This window comes from Taudactylus pleione, unplaced genomic scaffold, assembly GCF_031769625.1.
Source record: "Taudactylus pleione unplaced genomic scaffold, aTauple2 ptg000127l, whole genome shotgun sequence".
Lineage (NCBI taxonomy): Eukaryota > Metazoa > Chordata > Amphibia > Anura > Myobatrachidae > Taudactylus > Taudactylus pleione.
In genome coordinates, this window is record NW_028284529.1 from 8,398,442 (window position 1) to 8,424,608 (window position 26,167).

Below are 26,167 nucleotides of genomic sequence, written 5' to 3' on the forward strand. Positions count from 1 at the left end.
TGACCTAAAAAATCTGGCAACAATTTGATCGCGTATGGCCCCCCCACATACTGACCTCCGACCAACCTCGGGGGGGCCGTCCTCAGGCAAGGCATCCTCTGGCTGCATTGGGACACCACTCCCTATGGCGATGTTGTGAAATATCCCACACAGGACCACAATTTTGGAAACCATAGCCGGCAAACACATGAGGTTGCCACCAGAGCGGTGGAGGCATCTGAATCGGCCTTTTAAAAGGCCGATACAGCGCTCCACCACCTGCCTGGTGGCTGTAAGTGCGGAATTATACTGACTTTGTGGCCCTGGTGTGGGAACCAAATAAGGAGTGAGCAGCCAGGGCGTGCAAGGGTAACCACTGTCTCCCTTGAAAATATAAAAAACAACATCAGGACCATTGTGTACCAAGCTTTGCATTGGTTTCAACAGAAGGTGTCAACTTACCCAGAAGCCACGCATCACCAGCTTGTAGGTTCTTTAATTTGTGCCAAATCCCTGATTGCCGGATGACGAAGGAATCATGTGCACTCACATACCACCATTACATTCATCGAATGAAAGTGTTTTTGGTTCCTAAATATTGCCTCCAGCATTGCTGGAGGCTGAAGTGGTATGTGAGTTCCATCCACAACCCCTATGATGTGTGGGAAGCCAGCAATTTGGTAAAATTTATCCTTCACCACATTAAGGGAACCCATATCCAATGGCATTTTAATAAAATGATGGAGGTGTTTAAATAGTGCATCCATCACTGCCCTCAGGATCCTTGAAAAGGAGGATTGGGAGATTCCTGCGACTATTCCCACGGTGGATTGAAAGGATCCTGAGGTACAAAAATGTAACACCGACATTAATTGCGTAAGTGGTGGTATTGCTGTAGGACTGTCAATTTGCCGTTAAAGATCACTCTCTATTAATGAGAGAGTGTCTATGATGATTTTTGGAGGCAGACGGTAGCACCTTAACACCTCATCATCTGGCATTCCAAAAAGGGTGACACGTGTTCTATATATCTGGGGCCTTGCACGCCTACGAGGCCTACGCCTGGGACGAAGTTGAGGTTGGTCGGGTTCTGGAACCATGGCCAAGAGAATACGACCAACATCAACCTGAAATGTTAAGCAAGGTAGTTATTGCTTTAGACAAATGTGTTAAGAAAAATATACTTCTTTTCAAAGTAAACCGAAGAATCTTACAGGCCTGGGTAGTGTCATGTGAAAATCCACCTACATTTCAAAAGGAGAAAATATTTTTAAGATTAATTTTATAAACTAGGAATTAAACCAAATATAGTTTTCTAAAATTTAGAGAAGGGAGCACACATTATTTCGCAAAATAGTACGCTACATTTAGACTTGACATGATTTTACACAGAACAAGCACACATTACTTAGCGAAACATATGCTAAGACCAACACATCTAATTTGTTAATTAATAAAGCCAAAAACACTTACCAAAAACAGACAAATATCAAAAAGGTCACTTGGGTTCCAGCCAAAATAACTTTAAAAAAAAAAAAAAAACAATATAAAAATTTTGCCACAGTTTATTAATAAATGTTTATGGGAATTATTGAAATACTTACTCAAAAATATAAATAAAAATAGCAAATAAAAATACGCAAAAATGCTAACTTAAACAAAGTAATAAAAAAAAAAAACGCTCCTTCAAAAAAAAAAAAAAAAACTCCTTCACGTTCCACCAACCAAACAACAAACCACTCTACACCGAAATACCTCCAACAATCAAAAAATGCCACCTCGAATGGAGTCACACCAAGCCATAAATAGTCTACATTTTCCCGCTCAAATTAAGGACGGACAATAGGAGCGCACAATGAATGATGCGGCCGAATAATGCTGACGCATGTATAAAAACGTCACTGAAGGCCCAAATCGGTCTGCTGCATTGAGAAAAAAACACAATGAGTACAGAGCAGCAAAGTACTAGCCAAGAGGCACCATGTAAGTATTTGGTTTTTTATGGGAAAATGCTTATGTTTAACATTACATTTTGAAACATTTTACATTAAAAAATTGTAAACCATTTAAAAAAAAAAAAGGTGTGGAGGATGCCATGGAAGAGGCTGCTGGGTCTAGTAAGCAAACTAGGGCCAAAAAAAAAGGCAGTCACAATTCACAAGGAAGGAGAAGGAGGTTTTGGTGCAAATGTGCAACGACAACCTGGCACAGGCACCAAGGAATATGGGTGCAACCCAGAGATGGAAACTGTGGGACGACAAAGCCAGTGCTGTCAATGGGGTGGGCGAGTTTGAATGTTCAACCCGGGAGGTCAAACGCCGGTACGTAAAAACTACATTTGACTAAAAAGTGTTTACAGGTCCAAATACTGCAGTAATAATGCCAACTTTTTAACCAACAGATGGAGCGACTTCAAATATCGGCTTAAACAAAAACTGTCTGATAGGGCTAGGCATGCAGGGGGGACAGGTGGGGGTCCCACCCCTGTGTCACTTGAGCTCACGGATTTGGAGGAGCTGGCACAGGGGTGTGTGCAGGATGAGGAGGTGTTTGGCGTGTCCAACATGGATACCGACATGCCAGACTTTGCGGCTCCTCATGTTGCCCCAGGTAAATGTTGTAATGTTAACAACTCAAAAATGTGTTTTGGAAAATATCTAGATTATAATTTCACTCTTTTCTCTTTTTTCACACAGAGACACAGGCGGATGAGTCTGCTCCAGAGGTGAGCTTTGGCCGCAGAATTTCTTCTGGCTCTGCAGGGGAGGAAGCAGTAGATCCGGCTGGGGACCCTGTGGCAGACAGTCCAGGGAATTCCCCCTCGCAGGCAGTCGCCCTCCTCACTGATCTCAATGTTAAAACAGATCAGCACACCGAGATTCTGCTGAGGATAAACGCCAATCTGCTACGGGTGGCGGACGCCCTGGAGGAAACTGCTGCGGCCAACGTGAGAATTGCAAATGCCCTGGAGCAGCTCGTTCGCCAGCACATGTTGGAGTCGGCCTCCCTTCCTGCCGGAACATCAGGACCCTCCACCTCTGGCACAACAACAGCCATCCCTCCAAATGTGCCTAGCCCTATGCCTAGTCCAGAGGCCACAACATCTGCCTCTGGCCAGGCCAGCCGAAGGAGATCCCGGACCCGTTCAGGCTCCCTCCAACCCCCGGCCAAACGGCCTAAAAGGCGATGACAGCACTGGCTAATTTCCCCACAATCCATCTCTGTGTTTGCCCCATATTCCTTCATGCCAAAAACCTCCCTCTCCTTTCTTGTGAATTGTTTTTATTTTTTTTAGTTCAAATGCCACTTATTTTGTTTGTGTGTGGCCAAAATCTTTTGTAAATTTTTTTACCTTAAAATAAATATGTTTATGAAAAAAAAAAAAAAAAATGGACACAATCATTTAATAAAATAATGTTCAAAATCTGCAAAATTCTATTGTTGATTTATTCAAAAACTGGTTAAAAGGTAATCCCTCAAACAAACTTACAAACAATACAACGGAAATAGAAACATTTAATTTTTTTTTAAAAAAAACAAGGGTTAAAAACAAATTTATGAGTTTTAATTAACACTTAGCAAAATACAAACGGACGATTGGTTTCTTGGCCAAAAAAAATATATGAAAAAAAAACCAAAACATGCGTACAATATTGTTTCCCTAAAAAAGAAACACTTACAAATATTTTAAAAGCCCACAAAAAAAAAAAATCAATTTGTTAGCTAATTGATTGTATGATCCAGAAATTAGCAGCTGAGTAGTTCACCTGCGCTCGGTTTTTAGCTACTAAAAAAGGTCTATTTGCTAAACACCTTACAAGCAGTTTAGCAATTAAAAGATGATTGTTTTTGTGGCCTCAATTGATAAATCGCTACACCATCGATGAGCCCAGGGAAGTATGAAGAGACCATCGTCATTGCGGTAGACTATACCAGACCACAAGCTGAGCGAGCAGTCTTAATGGAAATTGGATCAGACAGTGATGTATCACTTGTTCCGTTCACATTTGGCGCTCACATAAGATAATTTATGTACGCCCAAAAACCGCCTCGACACGCCTGCGTTTGCCCATCTCCACCCCCGTCACCACCCCAAAATGGACAGTTCTGTCAATCACATTTCACATGTCACTTCCTGTTCGCTGTGTATACGATCGACTGAAAAATCACCGCAATCAGACGTATGCACATGCGCACTGTTACACCGACGCATGGTGGTTGGACAACATCGGCTGACTACGAACGAACGGCCACTTGCGAGCGCCTCTGAATCAGGGCCTCTGTTCCTCAGTCACACCTCCATTGGACTTTTGTTTATTCTGTCTGACACCTGCTCCCAGCCTCATTAACTGGACTTTGTTTTCCTGTCAGACATTTGTTTTCAGCCTCACTTCACTTGGACTTGTTTATTTTCTGCCAGTTTATATATTAATTACCAATTCATGAATAATAATACTCCTATTAAATCTGCTGCATTCCAATACTACAAAACCGTTCCTGTTTCTTCTCCTGCATCCACCCCGGGTTCAAAAAATAATCCAGACCTGACAGTCTGTCTGGGACTACATGAGGAGACAGAAGGATTTGAGCAGGCCTACATCCACAGAAGATCTATAGTTAGTTCTCCAAGATGTTTGGAACAACCTCCCTGCCGAGTTCCTTCAAAAATGGTGTGCAAGTGTACCTAGAAGTATTGATGCTGGTTTGAAGGCAAAAAGGTGGTCACACCAAACATTGATTTGATTTAGATTTCTCTTCTGTTCATTCATTTTGCATTTTGTTAAGTGATAAAAATAAAACTATTAACACTTCTATTTTTGAAAGCATTCTTACTTTGCAGCATTTTTCCATACCTGCCTAAAACATTTGCACAGCACTGAATATATAATAGATTTATATTTTCCAATGTTTTGGGTCATCATTAACCAAAAATCATAAGCCATTAATTTGGTGTATAGGAGTGCTATTCTTTGGAATTTGTGTAGAATAGATATTTTAGAAAAGAAACAAGGGGAGTCACCCATAGTGCACTAACTATGGAATTGATAATATACAAAAGAAGCAATTTCTTCGGTGCATTCCAGAAATCAGTATAATTAATTCCCATAAAATCGGTCTACTCTTTTACTAAATATTTTCTTTGTGGTCCAATCCAAAGCGGTACTTGGAAAAATGAAAAAGAACAGACCATAATGTAACAAGTTGAGGTGTAGAACAATATAATTTAGTTATTGGCTTTTGTAACTTAAAATAAAGCATATAGGTGAAATCAGGGCTTCTTTCCACACTTTCTCGTAGAGGAACATCGCCAGAAAATATTTGGTTTTCCATGTACCTCAACTTAATATAAAATCACGATAGCGTAATATTGTATTCACAATTGCTTATTATACCAGAACAAAAAGTTGCCCCTACATGAAATAAAAACAATGTAAGCTTATCTGGGATTCTCAGGGTGTGTTTCCAATTATGAGCAGACCTCGGGCACTGGAATGTTCAAAAACGGAAAAACATAAAAACACAAAGTATCAACGGATAGGTCCAGCAGTAGGTGGTCCCTGACACGTTTTGTTCAGTGTACAGACTTCTTCAGGGATGTGTGGGCGAGTGGAGACAAGTGCCTGTTTTTATAACAAACAAATTTGACCAGTAATTTCTACATCAGTTCCGGAAACCGGAAGTGGCCTCTGTGTCACTTCTGCTCTTACAATAGTTCAGATGTTACACTACGGTCTGTTACTTTCAATTTTTTGAGATATCACTGTGGAACGAATTACAATATACAAAAAAAACCCTATTTCTTCTGTGCATACCAGAAATCATGGTTTTCTTTTCCTTTAGATAGTCTTCATGGCACAAACCACATGAACATTCAGAAAGTGCATTCTCAACCAAATGCTTTATATTATTCTAGTATGTTTTCCACTATTTGCTTGTAGTTGGAATCTTTGAAGCTGCAAGTGGTTCTGATTTTTCTTGCGGATATTGTGTACGACTGAGTCTGTATACGAAGAGGCCGCAGCTTTTTCACACCAAGTTCCGTTGTGCTTCATCTGCGACTTTGTACATATATTAAAAATAACTCCTGTGCAGTCCAGCGTCTCTGGTACAGATTGAGTGGTGTTTTGCTGCGTCTCTGGTGCGAATAAGACGCAAATTTAAAGAAAAAGTTGCTATGCTACACCGAAGCTCAGACACCCCAGGCGCCTTGCGCCGCATGGTGTATGGAGGTTGGGTGTATGACAACATATCTGTATTATCAGGAAAGTATATAGATGTGTCCACATACATCTATCCTCCGTGCGCTACAAGTCGCGTTACACATAATGCTAGCACTGAGCGTCTTTTTGCAAAGCAATGCGAATAGGACACACAAGTAGCTTATGCTGATTAAAATTATATGCTGCATGCCTATATTCTGTGTGCGACTGCGGGTGTATATGCATGCAAAATGCTACAGTTCTGCCCAGCTACTTCCTTTTCCGTAGCACAGCGTCTCGCTCCCACGATCGGAGACGTACATTTGCGTCTCCACAGGACATAATGGAGACGCACTCCCACGATCGCAGACACGCATTCGCATCTCCATAGGACTTAAAGAAGATGCACTCCTGGGATGAGGGACGCGCCATAGCATATCGTGGTACGACTCACAAACAATGAACTTGCACGCATCTGTACATTACAGTGTCAGCGGCTGCGACACTGTAATGTAGCATTTTGCACATAGGTACTGCTGCAGACAGATATAGGCATGCTTTTGCGTCCTATTCGCATTGCTTTGCTATTAAGATGCATTTTAAAGGAAAGATGCTCAGCACTACCGAGTCACTAGAAGGTCTGATTAATGCACAAGGAGGCTAGATGTATGTAAACACATCTGTACTTCCTTCTATCTGTCCACAACCAATGGTTACGAAAATGAAATGGCAACATTGTTTTTAAATTTAAACAATGAATTTTATAAAAGGATACTTAGTATGTGTTTTATATTTGTAATTCTGTATTGGTTTTTCTTTGAATTAACTGATTGTATGAAATGTGAAAAATATTGGTCAGAATGATATATTATTTATCTGTGTGTTATACGTGAGGTTAGTCTGTGATATGTTTATGATTGAGATATGCAACAAGCAGAGGTTAATTAATCAGGAAATAGAGTATGTTATAAGAAATGGTTAATTAAGCCGGTGATAAAAACTATCCGGACCACTGGTTCCAGACACGCCTACTGACGAAGTCCCATTGTGACGAAACTAGTTTGGGCACTGGAGTGACGCTTGGTATTGGTCCCACCAGCGCGAAGGATAAAGAGCCGGTTACCCGCATCTACCATTAGCGGTCAGACGGAGTAGAGGATATCAGCCGTGCGGTATTCACCTGGACTCTCTGTGATATGCTTGCTCATTGTAGACAAAATGTGAGTGTTCCTATTTAGAATGTAATAAACTCTTTGTGATTTATTTCACGATGGTGCGCTCCCTTTTCTTTGTGACAAAGATTCAATACGGCTCTGGAGGAGAGCTGCAATATATGCCAATTAAATATACAGAGAGAGAGATTATATATATAAGAGAGATAGATATATATGAGAGAGAGAGAGAGAGAGAGAGAGAGAGAGAGAGAGAGAGAGATTATATATATAAGAGAGATAGATATATATGAGAGAGAGAGAGAGAGAGAGAGAGAGAGAGAGAGAGAGAGATTATATATATAAGAGAGATAGATATATATGAGAGAGAGAGAGAGAGAGAGAGAGAGAGAGAGATTATATATATATAATCTATCTATATCCCATATCGCTCAGTGTGTACCCTCAATTGCACATTCAAGTGCATCGTCCCATCTCATATGCAGCACATCAGATGGGACAATGTTGCCTACGACGGCATGGAGGTGAATGCAGAATAGAAGTGTATATCACGTGGTCGTACACTGGATGGTGCAGTTTGTACAGCCTCCCGATATATCCTTCCATGGGGCGCCGGAATACACAACATTACGACGTGAACCAGGCCTTAGATATCCCTCTATATCCCATCATCAGTGCCCCCCCCCCCCCCATAGAAAATGATTGTGTGTGTAGGTAGCTTATATACAAGTATGTGTGAGGTGTACCAGTGCCCAAATATGTAGTCCTACAACCAAGACATAATAGAAGATATACAGATAACATTTCTGGATAAAAAGAATCAATTACGATTCTGTCCCCCCCAAAAAATGCAGGCCCACAGTCCAAATGTTATGTGATCTAATAAACATCTGTCACTGCTACTGTGCTGACTTATACAAGTAGCCACACATCTAGACCAGGCATCAGAATTGCAGGCTCCTGGAGGCAGTGCTACATATAACATGGCATTGCTAGTATAACAAGTATTATAATAACAAGTAGAATAATATTACAGATTCACTATAAAGCTGAAATTATCTTTCTGGCTTACCCTGAAGAATCCTCAGCAAACATTCATCACTTTCCATTTCTACCTGCTCCAGGCAGAGCTGTTTGATCTCATCAAGAGGTAAGTCCTGCAATACAAATGATGGTCATATAAAATACTAGGTTATTTACACACAGGAAAAAAACTTAACATTAAATCACTATAATGTAAAAAATTGGTATGAAAATAATGGCAAGAGATAATGGGTGCTATATTAAAGTAAGTGCCCTTTCAGACAAATAATTTATATGAAAATGTAGGACATTTAAAAAAGGTCTGTATTGCCTTGTATCAGAAATTCAATGAGAACATTTGCATTATACATAATAAAAGTGCAGAATACAATAAAAGGATTTGAATATCAAAATATGGGCAAAGGTAATACACATGTAAAAACATTTAAAGAGTTATGGTAGACTTACCTTTGTTACCTCTCTTTCTTCGAGGTTCATAGGGTCCACAGGGATACCATGGGGTATGTAGTTGGAGCAATCCATTGTACCAAACAGCTACAGCTTTCAAGCTCCCAGCATGCACAGGACCACCTCCCTATATACCCCACCCCCAGCCATAGGTATTCAGTTTGTAAGCAAGCCTAACGGCAAGAGACGGAAAGTGGAAAAGGAATTACAATGTACAAAAGAAACACTCTCAAAAAACAAACAGAACCCAACTGAGGCCAGGCGCGTCAGGGTGGGTGCCCTGTGGACCCTATGAACGTTGAAGAAAAGAAAAGAAAAAAAAAAAAAAAAAAAGAGTTAACAAAAGGCAAGTCTACCATAACGCTTATTTTCTTCTTCAGGTTTCATAGGGTCCAAAAGGGATACCATGGGGATGTCCTAAAGCAGTTCCCTTAAGGGTGGGGACGCTCCTGAGAAGAGGAGAATCCGCCGCCCAAAGGAAGCATCCTGGGAGGCAAAAGTATCAAATGCATAAAATTTTATGAAAGTGTGGACCAAAGATCAAGTCGCCACCTTGCACAACTGTTCTGCAGAGGCGCCATGTCTAAACGCCCACGATGGTCCCACAGACCAAGTAGAATGTGCTGTCACCGTGTTCAGAACAGAGAGATCAGCCTGAGTATACACATGAGAAATAGTCATACGCAGCCAATGAGCCAGAGTCTACTTGTTAGCTGGCCAGCCTTGCTTATGAAAGCCATATAACACAAAAAATGCATCTGATTTCCTGATGGAGTTGGTACGATCCACGTAAATATGAAGAGCTCGAACCACATCCAGTGAAGCTTCACCTATCGAAAAGGCAAGAAGACTGAAAGGCTGGGACTACAATTTCTTAATTCATATGAAAACGGGATACCACTTTTGGAAGATAACCCGCCCTTGTACGGAGGACAGCTCTAAATGGAGCGCGACATGAAAGTGTTGCCAAATCAGAAACTCTGTGAGCTGAGGAGATAGCAAGTAGAAAAAGCGTCTTCGCTGTCAACCATTTGAGGTCCACTGTGTCCAAGGGTGCAAAAAGGGGGTGCCTGCAGCGCCCTGAGAACCAAGGATAAATCCCATGGTGCCACCGGAGGGACATAAGGTGGCTGAAGGTAGAGAACACCCTGCAAAAAAGTTTTAACATCCGGCAAGAGAATCTGCGCTGGAACCAAACTGACAATGCAGAAACCTGAACTCTCTAAGTAGTTAGGCAAAGACCGAGGTCTAGTCCAGCCTGCAGAAAATCAAAAACTCGGGAGACCCTGAAAACATTAAAGTCATATTTTCTGTGGGAACACCAACGAAAAAATTAATGCCAAATTCTGTGATAGATGTGGGCCTTGTTCTGGACCCATACCTGGGGACATTGTGGTTGTGACGTGATGCCATGAGGTCTACGTCCGGTAGTCCCCACTTGTCCACCAGCAGCTGAAAGACATCGGGATGAAGAGCCCATTCTACGGCGTGTATGTCCTGATGACTTAGAAAGTCTGCTTCCCAGTTGAAGATTCCTGGGATGAATATTGCAGAGATTGCTGGAAGATGGTGTTCTGCCCAAACCAGAATGTTCGCCACTTCCCTCATGGCTGACAAACTTCATGTGCCTCCCTGATGGTTGATGTAGGCCACTGTGGTTGCGTTGTCAGACTGAAACTGGAGAGGCCTGCCATGAAAGAGGTCCTGCACCAGAATGAGCGCCCTGTGCACTGCACGAAGCTCCAAAATATTTATGGGCAGGTGACTTTCCTGAGCTATCCATCTTCCCTGCAAGTTGAGATGACTTGTCACCGCGTCCCATCCTCACAGACTTGCATCCATGGTGAGGAGTACCCAATCTTGGATCCATAAAAGGCGACCCTTGTTTAAATAATGAGTCGTCTGCAGCCACCATGCGAGGGAGAGCCAAACCTTTGGCGAGATGCGGATCGTTTGAGACTTTATCCGATGATACTGACCATCCCAATGAGCCAGAATCCATCGTTGCAGGGACCTGGAATGGAACTGGGCATAAACCACCATGTCGAAGGTGGATACCATGGACCCCAGTACCTGCATTGCGAAGTGTACTGACACTCACTGATTGCGGAACAGTTTGCGCACCCGTAATTGGAGGGCAGCAATCTTATCCACTGGTAGAAGAATCCTTTGCCCCAGGGAATCCAGCAGCACCCCCAACTGTACAGTCTGGTGAGCTGGAGAAGGAGGACTTTTCCAATTGATTATCCAGCCGTGCTCTTGTAGACAGGCAATGGTCATTTGGAGATGGTGTTGTGAAACCTCCGGAGATTGCGCCAATATCAGGAGGTCGTCCAAGTATGGTAGTATCCTGAGTCCTTGTCGTCTGCCATTATCTTGGTGAACACCCGAGGGGCTGTGGAAAGACCGAAGGGCAGAGCCTGAAACTGGTAATGTTGCTGACACACAGCAAACCTCAGAAACCTTTGGTAAGATCGTGCCATAGGTACATGCAGATACGCATCCTGTATGTCCAGGCAAACCATGAAATCCCCAGGCTCCATTGCCAACATAAATTACCGTAGGGTTTCCATACGGAACTTGGGCACATGGATGAATTTGTTGAGAAACTTCAGATTCAGAATAGGGCGATGAGACCCATTTTGTTTCAGATTCAAAAACAAATTTGAATAATTACCCCTTCCTTGTTGCTTCACAGGAACGGGGATTATAACCCTTGACCTCAGGAGGGCACAAATAGCCTCTTGGAGGGCCAAGGCCTTGACTGGGTCTGAAGGAAGAGATGTACAAAAACTTCTGAGGGGAATGCCTCAAGAACGTGGGGGCGTATCCATGAGAGACCACTTCTCGAACCAAAGCATCTGTAGTTGTCCGATGCCAGGCGTAAGAAAACTGGAGAAGTCGGCCTCCTACCCTGAGATCCCTCCGGAGGAGGCCCGCCCCATCAGGCAGCGGGCTTATCGTCCGGCTTGGAGGTTGGACGTCTGACTGACCAAGATATCTTGGTCTACGGTATCTTGCGGGAATTATCCTGTCTTGAGAAAGACTGCCCATTTGCTCTTCCTTGCAGGCGAAAGGACCAAAATGACGTCTGCCTATACCTAGGGGTAGTCGTAAATGGCAACCCAGCAGATTTAGATACTGCCAGAGTAGTCACTATGTTATCCAATTCTGGTCGAAACAGTACCTTCCCAGCAAAAGGCAAGTATTCAAGAGCTTTCTTGCACCCTGAATCCGCCTTCCAGGTTCTCAGCCAAAAAGGGTTCTCCGAGCAGCAACCGAAGTTGCCAACACCCTAGAAGCCAAAATACCTGCATCAATAACAGCTTCTCCAACATACGCAGCCGCTTCTCGCATTTGGCAGAGATAAGATAGCTGTTCTCTGGTAGCATCTGGCATACTATCTTCTAGAGATGTCTTCCATTCTTCCATAGCCTTGGCCACCCAGGCTACAGCCACAGCCGGCCTGGTAATGGCTCCAGATAATGAAAAAACTGATATCAAATAGTTTACTATCTGTAAACTTCTTGAGTGAGGATGCGGAAGGAATAGGTAATGTAGAGCTCCTGATCAATCTTGTCACATGAGCATCTACTGTTGGAGAAACTTCCCATTTGTTACATCCACCAGGTCAAAATGGGTACCGAGAAGTTAAATTCTTAGTAGCATTGAAACGCCTATCTGGAGTATTCCATGCTTCAGACATGAGATCAGTCAGTTGTCCCGAATGAGGGAAATTATCTTTTGCCACCTTCTGACGCCTAAAGACCGGAGTCTTAGACTTAAGCAGTACCTCCTCTTGTTCTATATTCAGGACAGATCTAACCGCTCTCACCAGAGAGGGGACATCCACTGAGGATTGGTGGTCTTCCTCAACTGAGTAAGAACCGGAACTCTGAGTATCAGAGTTTGATGATGATGATGATGCAGTGTCAAGATCCTGAGGCAACCCCTGAAGGGATACTCTTTTATGCCCTTGCTTTACAGCAACTGGTCTATTTGCTTGCATTACTTGCTGACCGGTTATAGACGGTAGCATACTCTGACTAGAGTGAGAAAAAGCATCAAACCAAAAAGGATTCATGGGACACATATACATAGAAGGACGTAAAAGCGGTGAATTCCCCATAGTGGGAGGTAGTACCATTGCCGGAGCCGGTGACGTTGCTGTACGGTCCACTAAATACAACATAAACTGAGACCAAAAGGCCACCCAAGGTGGTTCTTGTGCAGGTGCTGGTGTACTGGATTGGAGAGGGGGCTGCTTAAGACAGGCAGCACACAAACCATCTTGCACAAAATCCTGGTCTGACAGGCGTGCCAAACAGGATTTACATGATACCAGCGCAGGAGGCTCAACCTCTTTCTTCCCCTTGCCTTTAGACATAACAATGTATAACAGGTCTAAATGCAATGTCACAGTCTTCACAAGTAAATGTGAAAAGACAATGAAAAACCCCACACACCTGTACAGAGGGATGAGGAGAAACAGTGATATTAAAGTCATATACAGTGCATATATAAATTTGAATGCAAATGGACGTGGGAACCCACACATGAAGTTGCGTCTGGGTTGGGGGAGCGCCTATCTGTCCTAAGCTGCGTTAACGGCACAGGTACGCTGGCCTCACAGGAGTAGACACTACTAGTGAGCCTACTACTCGCCCCCTGCGTCAGACGATAAGGCCCCGGCAGTCTTAGTGAGGAAGTGGCTCGCAGGCCCTCACTAGCAGCAGCCTCCTACACCGGAAGCCAAGACTGAGGCGCACCATTCCCCGAAAACGAGGAATCGCCTTACCTTGCCATCTCCTTGGAGCCGATTGCAGTCTGGGCCCCAGCTTCACTGCGACTCGCCGAAATCAACAGGGCATATAGCGCTACCGGACGTTTTGGCATTATTGGAGGTAGAAGGAGTCGCTGTACATGCGCCCACCGGACACTTAGTACTGCTTAACCCATTAGTATAAAAAAACAAAAAAGGTAAATATAAAAAAAAAAAAAAGCCACAAATAAACAAAAAAACCTGGGACTGCCTAAGCAGTCCCACTGTTATAACATAGGCGTCTGGAAACTTGCCGAGCACCAAACCAAAAAACTGAATGCCTGTGGCTGGGGGCGGGTATATAGGGAGGAGGTCCTGTGCATGCTGGGAGCTTGAAAGCTGTAGCTGTTTGGTGCAATGGATTACTCCAACTACATACCCCATGGTAACCCTGTGGACCCTATGAAACCCGAAGAAGAAAGTCAAATTAAAAGTCTGCATTAGAGTAAAAGACCATAGACTATCAGACAAGAAATTCCAACATAATTTAGGATGTTGATAATCACAGTGAAAATGTTTTAATCATGCTACAAGATGCTTTTTACAATGCTATTGTTTTGGGCCAAAGTGTTTCAACTTTCTGTGCCTGGTACTACAGGTATGGAATATATTAACTGGAATATTTCTTACTTACAGTTTACCAGATGAGGGGTTTGGCCAAAATATACTAAAATCGCTTTTAAAAAACGATTAAGGCGATTCAGACACTTGGTGGGTATCAATATACAGAAATGCACTCTTCATTTAGTGCTTTAGCAGTGCTTTGCACATTGACTGTAGAAGAAAATACTTAAATTATGTGAAAGAGGCATTAACGGCTTATTCATGCCCACAACCATCTTACCAAGGATGACAGGGGAAAATAGAGCATATTTCACAAATAGTTTTCATCTCTTATAACTAGGAGTTTTTTTTGTAACCCAGCACCTATCAGAGAGACATTCCAACACGCTTCAGATTGCTCCTATGGTAATAAACACTGACCTTTACTAATAAACTTATTGTAAGTAATAACTGTACAGTGTATGCTGTACATTATGGGGTTGATTTAAACGCAAGCACAAAATCTGTGGCCCGCATAATTACGGTTCTAACTGAGTATTACGAGTAGCAGAAATCTTTAGATATTTCCCTAAGGGAAATCAGCACTTTGAGCATTCTCAGTTTTCAACTAATGCAAGGGCTATGGTAGACTTGCCTGCTCTTCCAGGCGTCTGGGAGAGCCACCAGAGATTGAGGAGCCTCCTGGACATTCCAGGAGAGTAGTCCAATATGTAATATACAGATGTGTCCTTACTAAGCTTTGCTAAAATCGCGCAAAAGACCCCTCTGTCTCGCGTCACAGTATTGGATACAGTGGTGCGCCATGTTATAAGCTGCTTGTAATGTGCTAATATTATGCTACTTTTGCACAAATATTGTTCCAAATTTTATGCACTTGAAAGTGCTACATTAAGTGTAGTACAGTAGTGACGGCAGTGCGAAAATACTGTACACTTGCAAAACCTTAACACAAGATCTGGCACCACTGTAGTGAATAGGTCTCACTGAGAGCCAGGCCAAGTAAGAACACTACTGTGTAGTATAATTCTCTCGCTCTCTGCAGATTGGTGGTCCGGCACTCCCATGCAGAAATCAACTGTGCCTTCACAAAGTAATCCAAGAAAAATAGCTAAGGAGCGGCACACTCAGGGCAACAAATTATTTGCTCAGCTATAACGATTAAGACAATCAACATTATAGTTATTTACTGTCTGCAGGATATAAAAACAGTAAATAACTGAAACGTTGATTATCTTAGTCGCTGTAGCTGAGCAAATTATTCGTCGCCCTGAGTGACGCACCTTTGCTATAAATATATATATTAGTCCATTCTTGTGTTGTACAGTCATGGCATTTACATTGCTTATGCTGTTCAAGTAAAAGGAGTATAAGTGCCAACTTCTTAAGACGCAAAATGTAACATTGGAAGATAGATAAGTTGACGAAAAGTAGGGTCATCTGTGGCATGTCAGCCTACATATGAATAATGCAAAAGTAAGCTTTGCTCCAATTCACTTCAGGACTCATTTACAGCCAGGAATACAGCACCTTGGCAAAATTATAATGCGCAGTAGCAGAGGATGCAATAGGATTTAAAATGTGCAGATGGATTTAATGTGGAGTGTAGCATGCACTCTTACTGCTCTAAATCACAGTATTAAAATAAAGTTGCCCAGCATTTGTGTGCTACCTGCAAAAGTAACCAAAAGCTTCATGAAAAAAAAAGTAATTTTCTGTTTAAATCTCAAATCAAAATAATATTTATTCTTTGGATTGGATCAGTGTACAGTTCTTGGTAAAGGCTCCTCTTTTTGCATCAAAGTTACATCTTTACAGTTCACTACAGAAGCGAGCATATTGATTGGACAAAAGGAGGAGTAGTACTTCTGTCCTTACGCCACACATAGAGTTGAGTCATAATACTTCTTCATGCAGCAAGTGGCCAGTGACTGGACAGACAGGACTGGTGGAGAGAGAAATTTAAGTGCCTAAAATTAAGCAGAGAACCCTCATGTACCCTACCCCTAAGATGGTGCTTCTTAAGAAGAAGTTCTCCTCTATCCTACTGTAAAGAACAGCTCTGCCCTCCACCTGTGCATTATCACAAATTTGTCTTATTACTTTCTGCAAACTCTGAATAATAAATATCCTCACCTTTAGCATATCAGGGAGCATTTTCTTCAGTTTCTTATCTCCAAGTACCCGGAAGCATTGCTGGAGCATCTCCTTCCGGTCAGTGATATAGAAGCTAATAGGCTTCAGAGGCACATTCAGGTCTAGCCCTCCCTCCTCTATATCAGTCAGTTCTTCTGTTTCTTCTTCTTCTTTCACTACATCACATGGTGCAGAGGTTTCTGGTTCCTAAGAATGAGAATGTTGTTTAACAGCAATAGTAAGCCTTCTAAGCCTAGGACAGTGTTGGCTAACCTTGACACTCCAGCTGTTATGGAACTACGTAACCCAGCATGCACTGCTACAGTTTTGCTATTAGGGCATGCTAAAACTGTGGCAGGGCATGCTGGGATATATAGTTCCACAACAGCTGGAGTGTCAAGGTTAGCCAACACTGGCCTAGGATAATGCACTACGGAAACACACCTTTAAGAAATAATATAATCAGAAACTATATTAGAACGTTTAAAAGGCACAATGGAAGTGGAGTAACAAAATGCAATAAGCAGATGGATTATCGAACAGTTCCATTATCCTAAATATAGAAGTGTCAAACCTCATTTACTCCACCAAATAAGTCTTATGGTATTATATTAATGAGTGGGAGAAGACAATTTGCTTGCTTCACATACATACATAAATAAAAAAAAAAGTAAATTTTGTCAACAACATATTTTTTGAGGAATAAATTGGGACGATAACGATAAACATTTTTAATACTGAAAATTATGAAAAAAAAAATTGGTGTTACATTTTCAATGAGACTATGACTAAAACTAAATTTAAAAACCTTGTCAAAATTAACACTGCTCTGGCCCTAGATTTACTTACAAGTAGCAATGCCTGCATCACAGGCTTTTGCCAAATGTGTGTTTAGGATTACGCAGTGGACCTGACAAGAGCCTGTCACAACAGGGCAAGGGTCATCTTGGAGAGAGGTGCCTTCCTGAAACTAAACCGAGATAAGTAAACTGTATTACGTAAACTGTAGGTCAGGAAAATCACAGATTAGCCAAATTATATTACCTTTATTTGCAGTTTCAGCAATTTGGCTGTAATTCAGTAAGAATACGGTCTTTTATACAGTTTCATAAGTATGTACTACATATACTACTTTTTGAAGTCGGGTTATTTTAAATTTTTAAAGAACAAGTATGTGTCCTAGATATTTGCAGAGAAGAATGACCCGTGCAGGAATTATTACTGTGTATTGCACTTGTTCCAACAAATTTAAGGCATTAATTTGTATATGCTATATGGGCAGTGGCGGGCTGGGCTGGGGGGGCAGGGTGCCATGTGCCCCCCGGGCCGCAGCGTCATGCGGGCCGCGGGCCAGACTGTGTCACTGTTGACCAGTGGTGGGCTGGGCCGGGGGGCAGGGTGCCATGTGCCCCCCGGGCCACAGCGTCATGCGGGCCAGACTGTGTCACTGTGACCAGTGGCGGGCTGGGCCGGGGGGCAGGGTGCCATGTGCCCCCCGGGCCGCAGCGTCATGCGGGCCGCGGTGCAGACTGTGTCACTGTGACACAGACTGCACCGCGTGTGTAGCGCTGACCGGACGGAGTTCGGTCAGCGCTACACAGCACAAACACACAGCCGCCGGCTCCGGCAGCTGTGTGTTTGCTTTAGCAGCTGATGAGAGTCAGACAGACTCTCATCGGCTGCTGCTCCCACTGCCAGAGCCGCAAAGCGGCGGACGGAGGAGCTGATCTCGGCGGCGGGACCAGGAGCAGGAGTCAGGTAAGTGTGTTTTCTTTTATTATTATGTCTCTACTGCGGGGGGGGGGGGGGGGACTACTGGGAGCACTACAATAGGGGGACTACTGGGAGCACTACAAGAGGGGGACTACTGGGAGCACTACAGGGGGGGAATACTACTGGGGGCACTACAAGGGGGAGACTCCTGGGAGCACTACAAGGGGGGGGGGGGCCACTGGGAGCACTACAAGGGGGGGGGGACTACTGGGAGCACTACAAGGGGGGGGGGACTACTGGGAGCACTACAAGGGGGGGGGGACTACTGGGAGCACTACAAGGGGGGGGACTCCTGGGAGCACTACAGGGGGGAAATACTACTGGGGGCACTACAAGGGGGGGGACTACTGGGAGCACTACAAGGGGGGGGGAATACTACTGGGGGCACTATAAGGGGGAATACTACTGGGGGCACTACAAGGGGGGGGACTACTACTGGGGGGGACTACTACTAGGGGCACTACAAGGGGAGGGGACTACTACTAGGGGTATTGCATAGGGGGGAGGGGACTACTACTAGGGGCACTACATAAGGGGGAGGGGACTACCACTGGGGGCACTGCATCGAGGGACCACTGCTGGGAGCTCTATATAAAGGGCAATAGTGGGGGTACTGCATAGGGGGAAGACTACAACTGGGGCCACTATTTAAGGGGCACTGCATAAGGGTTACCACTACTGGGGGCACTATATAAGGGGCACTGCATAGGGGGGGATCACTACAGGGGTCACTACTCGAGGCCTGCATAAGGGTGTCCTCCTGTGGCACAGGGTGGCACTGTAGCGTTCCCGCTAGGCTGTTTAAGCGGGGCGCAGCGCCCTGCCCTCTTTCTGGAAGGCAAAAAGCGCCCTGCCCTCCAGAAGGAGGGCAAAAAGCGCCCTGCCCTAACAGCCTGCGGGAACAGTCTTCACCCGCGGGTCGCAGTGTCCCGCGGGTGAAGAAATGTGCGGTGACCCGGTCACCGCCGGAGAATAGACGCCGGGCGCATGCGCCCGGCATCTATTCTCCCTGTCTGCAGGGCATGGGGGCTGCCCGGCGTGTCCGTAAGTGCCGGGCACGCCCCCAAGAGTCACGAAAAGGGGACGCGTCTTATAGACATGCCCCCTTTTTGATGACCACGCCCCCTTCTCGGTCGCGCGCACGGACATGCCCTCTCTAGCTCCGGCGCCCTGCCTCCCGCCGGAGCTAGAGGGAACACTAGCACTGCATATGGGCACTACGACAGGGGGTTGCCCCTAATCTTTATTTTTACCTTACATTAATCCCATATGGACCCGCCTCCTCCCTAGAACACTTGAGGGGGGGGGGGAGGCACCGTAGCATGCACGTTCTTTCGGGCACCCTGGCTACACGCTACTCCTCTGCCAGGGCCGCATGCATGCATTTACCCCCCAGGCTAAAAGTTGCCAGCCAGCCCCTGTATATGGGTAGAATACTATGGTAAATCAGTATGTTACATATTCTCACTCAGCCTACTGAGCCTAGATCACTAAACACATAAAAGGTAAAGATCACTAAAAGGTAAAGATCACTAAACACATAAAGGTGTGCGGACTTCAAGTTCTCAAGGGAATTTTAGATAAAAGTTTTCAGTAAAATACATTACAGTATAATTAAACTGTTTGTAAAAATTATAACTAAAACATTGACTAAAATTAGACTAAAATAAAAACTGAGGTCCACTGACTAAATCTTAAATAAAACAAAGCAAAAAAAACCCAAAAACTAAAGTGTGACTTTAAACAAACTACAATTTTAAATCCTTGTCAAAATGAACATTTGTGCCACTAAAAAAATGGAGCAACTATCTGCCAATTATTACTGAAGGCACTATGATAACAGAAAATGATGATTACCAATAATTACTTTAGGCATGGTCTCTACCTAATTTAGACGGGAGCCAACTCATTGATAGGGCTGCCATTAACTACTATGGGGGAACTCTTTATGCAGTAATACTGTAGTATATTTGCATAATATAGACCCCTAACTGAATGATGTTTTCGTACAGTGTAGTGAGATCTAATCGCACATAAAAAATTAACACCTTATACAAAGCTACAGCCAAGTGCAAATAAACAAATGAAATGGACAATGCCAACATGCCAAACTCCTATTACTATAAAGAAATGTACTGCTCTTAAATAAAATTGCCACAGCAAAGCTACCGATCATACACAGTTTTAAAAAACTACTAATTGATAAATAAATCCCATGGGGTTCTCCTCTTCTTAAACAGTCTTGAAATGCGCCTTGTATGCGATTGGAGCAATACACCTTTTGAGTCCTCCTTAGTTATTGAGCAAAACAAGCATTAGAATAACTTTTACTAAGTAATACTACTGCAATCCATCAGTGAATACATACAGATGGGTCCACATACAACTAGCCTCCTTGAGCATTAAACAACCCTTCTAGACGCTCCATACCGTGGCGTGACTCGGTAGTGCCATGCATCTTTTTGTGTGACTTTTTCACACAAAAAGAAATGCAAATAGGAAGCTAAAGCAGCTTATATGTGGCATGCCTATATTCTGTGAGCGACTGCATCTGTACGTGAAAGCCACTGATACCGACACATGCAGATATAACCGTAGTCGCACACAGAATACAGGCATTCCACATATTTTAATCAGCATAAGCTGCTTGTGCGTACTATTCGCATCGCTTTGCGAATAAGACCCACTGTAAGAGAAAGCGTCGCATGAAAAGACGCTTGGCGCTACAGAGTCGCACAGCACTCACGAGTTGTGCAACACGAATTGTAGCTCACGGAGGATTGGTGTATGTGGACACATCTGTATGGTACATTTAAAGTAGTGCATCATTATTGGATCTGATTAGAAGTGTGCAAAACTCATAAGCAGCTTTTGGTCCCATTCCATTAAAAGCCTCAGAGCCGAGGTTCCCAAACTCCGTCATTATAGTTCACGTTTTAAAGATATCCATGCTTGAGCACAGGCGACTTGTTAGTAGTACCTCAGTCAATTTGATTTGACAATTTGGGAACCTCTGCCTCAGAGTGTTTTAGGTATATTGTCTGGGATTCCTTGCACTGGTTCTTAATGCTTGGACCTTTGTTTATTTCATTTTGATTGTGGGTTATCAATATAAGTATTTAATAATTCTGCATACATGTCTGCTATTATTCCTTCTATGGGCTCCATTCAATTAGGGGAGAGTGGGGCGAGTTGCCATTGCAACGGTGTATAAACGGCAACAACTGCAATGGATTTCGCCCTGGACTTGCTGATTTTTGTACACAGCCCTATGGGACTGCGAACAAAAATGAGCAAGTCCTGAGCAACCATAAGAGTAGCTGCACTTACTCACCTGGACTCTTGGGGATGGGTTAATTGAATCGACCCCCAGATGTCACACACCTGGACCTGAGTCTAAATAAAACTGAAACAATCAGTTGCCCGATGTGCCGTACCGGATGTCACAACTGGGCGGGCATTTAAATGTACCCAACCAGTTGTGATGTCAGTCACCAGCAGCCTCTGCAGCAATTGTACGGGTGATCAGCTGACCGCCCATACTTACGATGTGCCGATATATCTGCAGATATATTGGCCATTGGCTGTGCTGCACAGCCGACACGATATGTCTGAACAACACCGTTCACAGACATATCGCTGGTACACACCCGCAATATATCGGCCAGTGTGTACCCAGGAAAACAAAGGGTATCCAAGTCCCATCAAGGTAAGGTGACATTATGATGTTGAAGTAGATTTGTCTGCTACAAAATACATTAAGCGCTTGTCAAATAGTTGTGTTATTCTCAAGCAGCTGACACGGCCAGAGATTCAAAGTTTTCAGCCTTTATTATAAAACAAGAAATACACAGATGTATGAAATTCAGCAGCAATTAGGCCTGAACTAACTCCTCCCCTGTGAAAATAGCCTTTTATACCTTTCCTCTTCCTACCATAGAACTCACTCCCCCTCCCATCTCAGACAGCTTGGGAAGATACAGCCTTGCCTAGCACATCACTCTCGTTCCCATCCTTGACAAAGTACATATTGCCCCTGGCTCTAAACCGCTATTTCTGATAAGTGCCTGGGGCACTGCGAAGGTAGCAAAACTCAGGATAATAGTCTAGGAATGTATTTCATTCTCATCACATGGGCACAAGGAGTCTCATTAAAATAAGCATTCTGTAAGTTTTCCTTCTCCAAAAAGAATGCTTCAGAAATAAATCAGTTTACTGCAATAACCCCTTGTTTGCTTAAACCATACTTGCCTATTCTCCTGAACAGATTTTTGAGGAGTACCACAAACTCCCCTTCTGAAATGGGTGGGGCGAACAGGGCACGATTACAAGTTTTTATGAGAATTGCATCATCGGGAAGTGCCCCACCCCAGTGATCAGTTGCAGCTACCCTCTAGGAACCCTGCTGGAGGGAAAGATTTCAAAGTAGGAATGGCCATCACTGGGGTAACCATCGATGGTATCATTGGTGGTTGACCCTGATGGTATGAAATCTTCACTTGGGAACCATCTGTGGTTTTATCTACAGATGGTCATCTCTACTTGAATTGTTGCTGTGCAGCGGGCCAATCAGGAAGTGGGGGTGGGACATCGCAGGTCATATCGAGGGTACAGCTAGGTTCAGTGAACCGGCACAAAAGAAAAAATTGCGTGGTTTTGTGGCATCAATGGCACAGAACAGTTGGATCTCTGCCATCGATGGCAAATCCATCAATGCTGAACCAACAATAGTTGATTGCCATTCCTATTTGAAAGTTGTCAAGTATGGCTTTAAACAGTGGCTTGCCAGAAACCATTCTGACTATAATATATAATATATATATACTAATAGAGTGTATACAATACATACAGCTTATGAGTACCAGAACACTTTGCATCCATACAGCACATAGAAAGCCTACAAAGAAGGCTAGTTATAAGCATAGAGGGATTGAATAGAAATTATTGAAACACAATATATCTTTTACTAGGGCACTCTTTGTAGCAAATCAGGATATGATTGTACAATATTAAAACATAACTTTTAATAGGTAATAATCCTTTAAAAAAAAAAAAAAAAAAAAAGAGAAGATAACCACAAGTTCTATAACAAATGAAAATACTTTAAGATACCAATAAAAACGTATTGTGGGGCCTATGTATCAAAGCTGTGAGTGATAAAATTGTAAGAGAAAGTGCTAACAAATCAGCTCCTATCATTTTTTAAACACAGTCTGCGAAATGTAAATTGGAAGCTGATTGGTTAGCACTTTATCTCTCACACCTTTGATACATTGGCCCTGATTCAGAGCCAGACGCTATAGCGAGCGGCCAGGAAGATGGTCTCGATGGACCCTACCTTGTGGTAGGGTCTCGTTGCCGCAAGCCCTGGAGTGCTTTCGGCTCTATCAGAGCCGAGAGCACTCCTACTGACATCACATGTCAGTAGGAGTGCTCTGGGGCCTGCCCCACTGACATCACTTGTGATGTCAGTGGGGCAGGCCCCAGATGGTAGGCGTTCCCATGGGAACGCCTCCGTCTGGGCAGCCATGCCCCCGGCACGCCCACCAAAGGGGGCGTGCTGTCACTTTCCATAGACAGCACGCCCCCTTTGGTACGAGACCCATAGCGACGAGACATTTGCAGTAGAGGCCTGGCAGAGCATCACCAGGGATGAAACCCAGCGTCTGGTGATGTCTATGCGTTCCAGACTTCATGCTGTAATTGCCTGCAAAGGATTTGAAACAAAGTATTAAAAAGTGAAAGTTATGGGGGGTATCCACTAGACGATAAAGTTGAACGATTGAACGATAATGATAAAATCGTTCGATAATCGTTCAAACATCGTTTGAAAATCGTGCAGTAATTGTTTCTAACGATGTACGATGCGCGCTCCCGCTGGTCGTTTGATCGTCTCCTCCATCGACTGAACATGCAGGTCAATTTCACTTGATTGCTTACAAATCGTTTACACATCGTTCACGCTGAACGATCAAACGATGAACCACTATCTGCCCACTATAGCTGAAAGCTCTCAATCACAGATTCAAACAACATAGTTTATCGTTAGATCTTTTGCAAATCGTTTGCAAATCTTTGAAGATCAATTTTTAGGGGAAACTTCAAGGGAAAATCGTTAAGAGGTTGGATAGGGATAAAATCGTCTAGTGGATGCCCCCCATTAGATTTAGGATTGTTTAGTTTGTCCCATTACTTTTGGCCCCTTAAAAAGTGGGAGGCACATATAGAAACCGTTGTAATTCCTACACCGTTCACCTGATTTGGATGTAATTACCCTCAAATTAAATCTGAAAGTCTGCAGTTAAAGCACATCTTGTTTGTTTCATTTCAAAGCCATTGTGGTGGTGAATAGAGGCCAAAATATGAAAATTCTGTCAATGTCGCAATATTTATGCACCTGACTGTATATAGTACTCTGGTGTAGCAACAATATAAACCCAAATTTGGGAATTCAAAGTGGGATATTGGTATCCATTATCTAATGCAAATCTCCATGATGTTTATTGTTCATTCTGGGCATTAAGCTAAAGATGTTTCAGTGAGTGCATAGTAAATTCAGCACACTTTTGCTCTTTTGTTTTTGTCTTAGGGCCTGATTCAGCATGGATCACAATTGCAACCGCATACACAGATCGGCCGATGGTGCGTATTGCACATGCACCGGCTAGCATTGCAACCGCACTACGATCACGCATGCAGATTGTTGTTTGATTCCTTCTTCTCAGTTATGTTTTCTGCTTCTGTTCAGTATCCTTGGGCTCAATTTCTCTAAATGGGGCTTCTGGGGGATAGAGAGCGAGGAGTCACTCACACTTATAAATTTAAAGTGCCAGTTCCACTCATCCACCCGTCTATACCCCAGCGTCTTGATCTCCGTTGTTCCCTATGGATTCGGAGAAAGGGATTTTATTGGTAAGTACCAAAATCCTATTTTTTTCAACTTTTAATTGACTTTGGACTCTGGTGCGAACATCTATATTGAGTTCTTCCAGATTGTGCTTATTGTATTTTTTTATACATCATGGACTATTTTTCGTTTGGAATAGAATATTGCCTTTTAATTAATGTCCGTGTGAGATAAAACAAGAGATATGGTAAGAACTTACCTTTGTTATCTCTGTTTCTACGAAGTCCATAGGGTCCACAGGGTTGACCTTGGGGATATAGCTGGATCAGGATCCATGGGCACCACACAGTTAAGCTTTTAGCTCCCAGGATGCACTTGGGTCCTCCTCTATACCCCGCCCCCGAGCCACAGGCACCTCAGTTGGTAAGCAGCCTAGGCCAGAGGAGAATATGGAACAGAGAGAAGGAAGACTGGAACACACAAGAAACCATACTCACAGAAAAAGGAGACGGAAATACCGGTGACCAGCAACACAGCCCATTAGAAGCCAGGTGCGTCAGGGCGGGCGCCCTGTGGACCCTATGGACTTCGTAGAAACAGAGATAACAAAGGTAAGTTCTTACCATATCTCTTGTTTTCTACTTCAGGGTCCATAGGGGGTCCACAGGGTTGACCTTGGGGATGTCCCAAAGCAGTTCAACTAAGGGCGGGGACGCTCCTGTGCAGAAAGGAGAATCCTGCGCCCGAAGGATGCATCCTGAGAGGCAAAGGTGTCAAACGCATAAAATCTTAGAAACGTTTGAACCGAAGACCAAGTGGCTGCCTTACACAGCTGAACAGCTGAGGCACCACGTTTAGCAGCCCAAGAAGGGCCCACAGAACGAGTGGAATGAGCCTTAACAGAGGCTGGAACAGGTAAATGCTCTCGTATCTAAGCCTCCCTAATAACAGAACAAAACCAACGGGCCAAAGTCTGGTTGTTGGCAGGCCAACCCCTCTTATGAAAACCAAAGAGGACAAACAAGGAGTCGGACTTTCGAACAGAAGCAGTCCGATCAACATAAACTCTGAGAGCACGGACAATGTCCAACGAAGTCTCCCCTGCTGTAAGATCAGGGGACTGAAAGGCTGGGACCACCAGTTCCTGATTGATATGGAACTTAGAGACAACCTTAGGTAAACACTC

The 26,167-nt window shown here is 43.6% G+C and overlaps 1 protein-coding gene across 1 annotated transcript in view; it reads right to left on the reverse strand.

Moving 5' to 3' along the window:
• The window catches only part of CAAP1 (caspase activity and apoptosis inhibitor 1), a 79,986-nt gene that overhangs the window by 44,712 nt on the left and 9,107 nt on the right, over positions 1–26,167 (reverse strand). Inside the window, exons 2-3 of the mRNA XM_088472616.1 lie at positions 16,362–16,568; positions 8,424–8,508 (exon numbers count right to left, since the gene is read on the reverse strand). Of these exons, the coding sequence (XP_088328742.1) occupies positions 8,424–8,508; positions 16,362–16,568 (292 nt within the window). The remainder of the gene's footprint in view (positions 1–8,423; positions 8,509–16,361; positions 16,569–26,167) is intronic.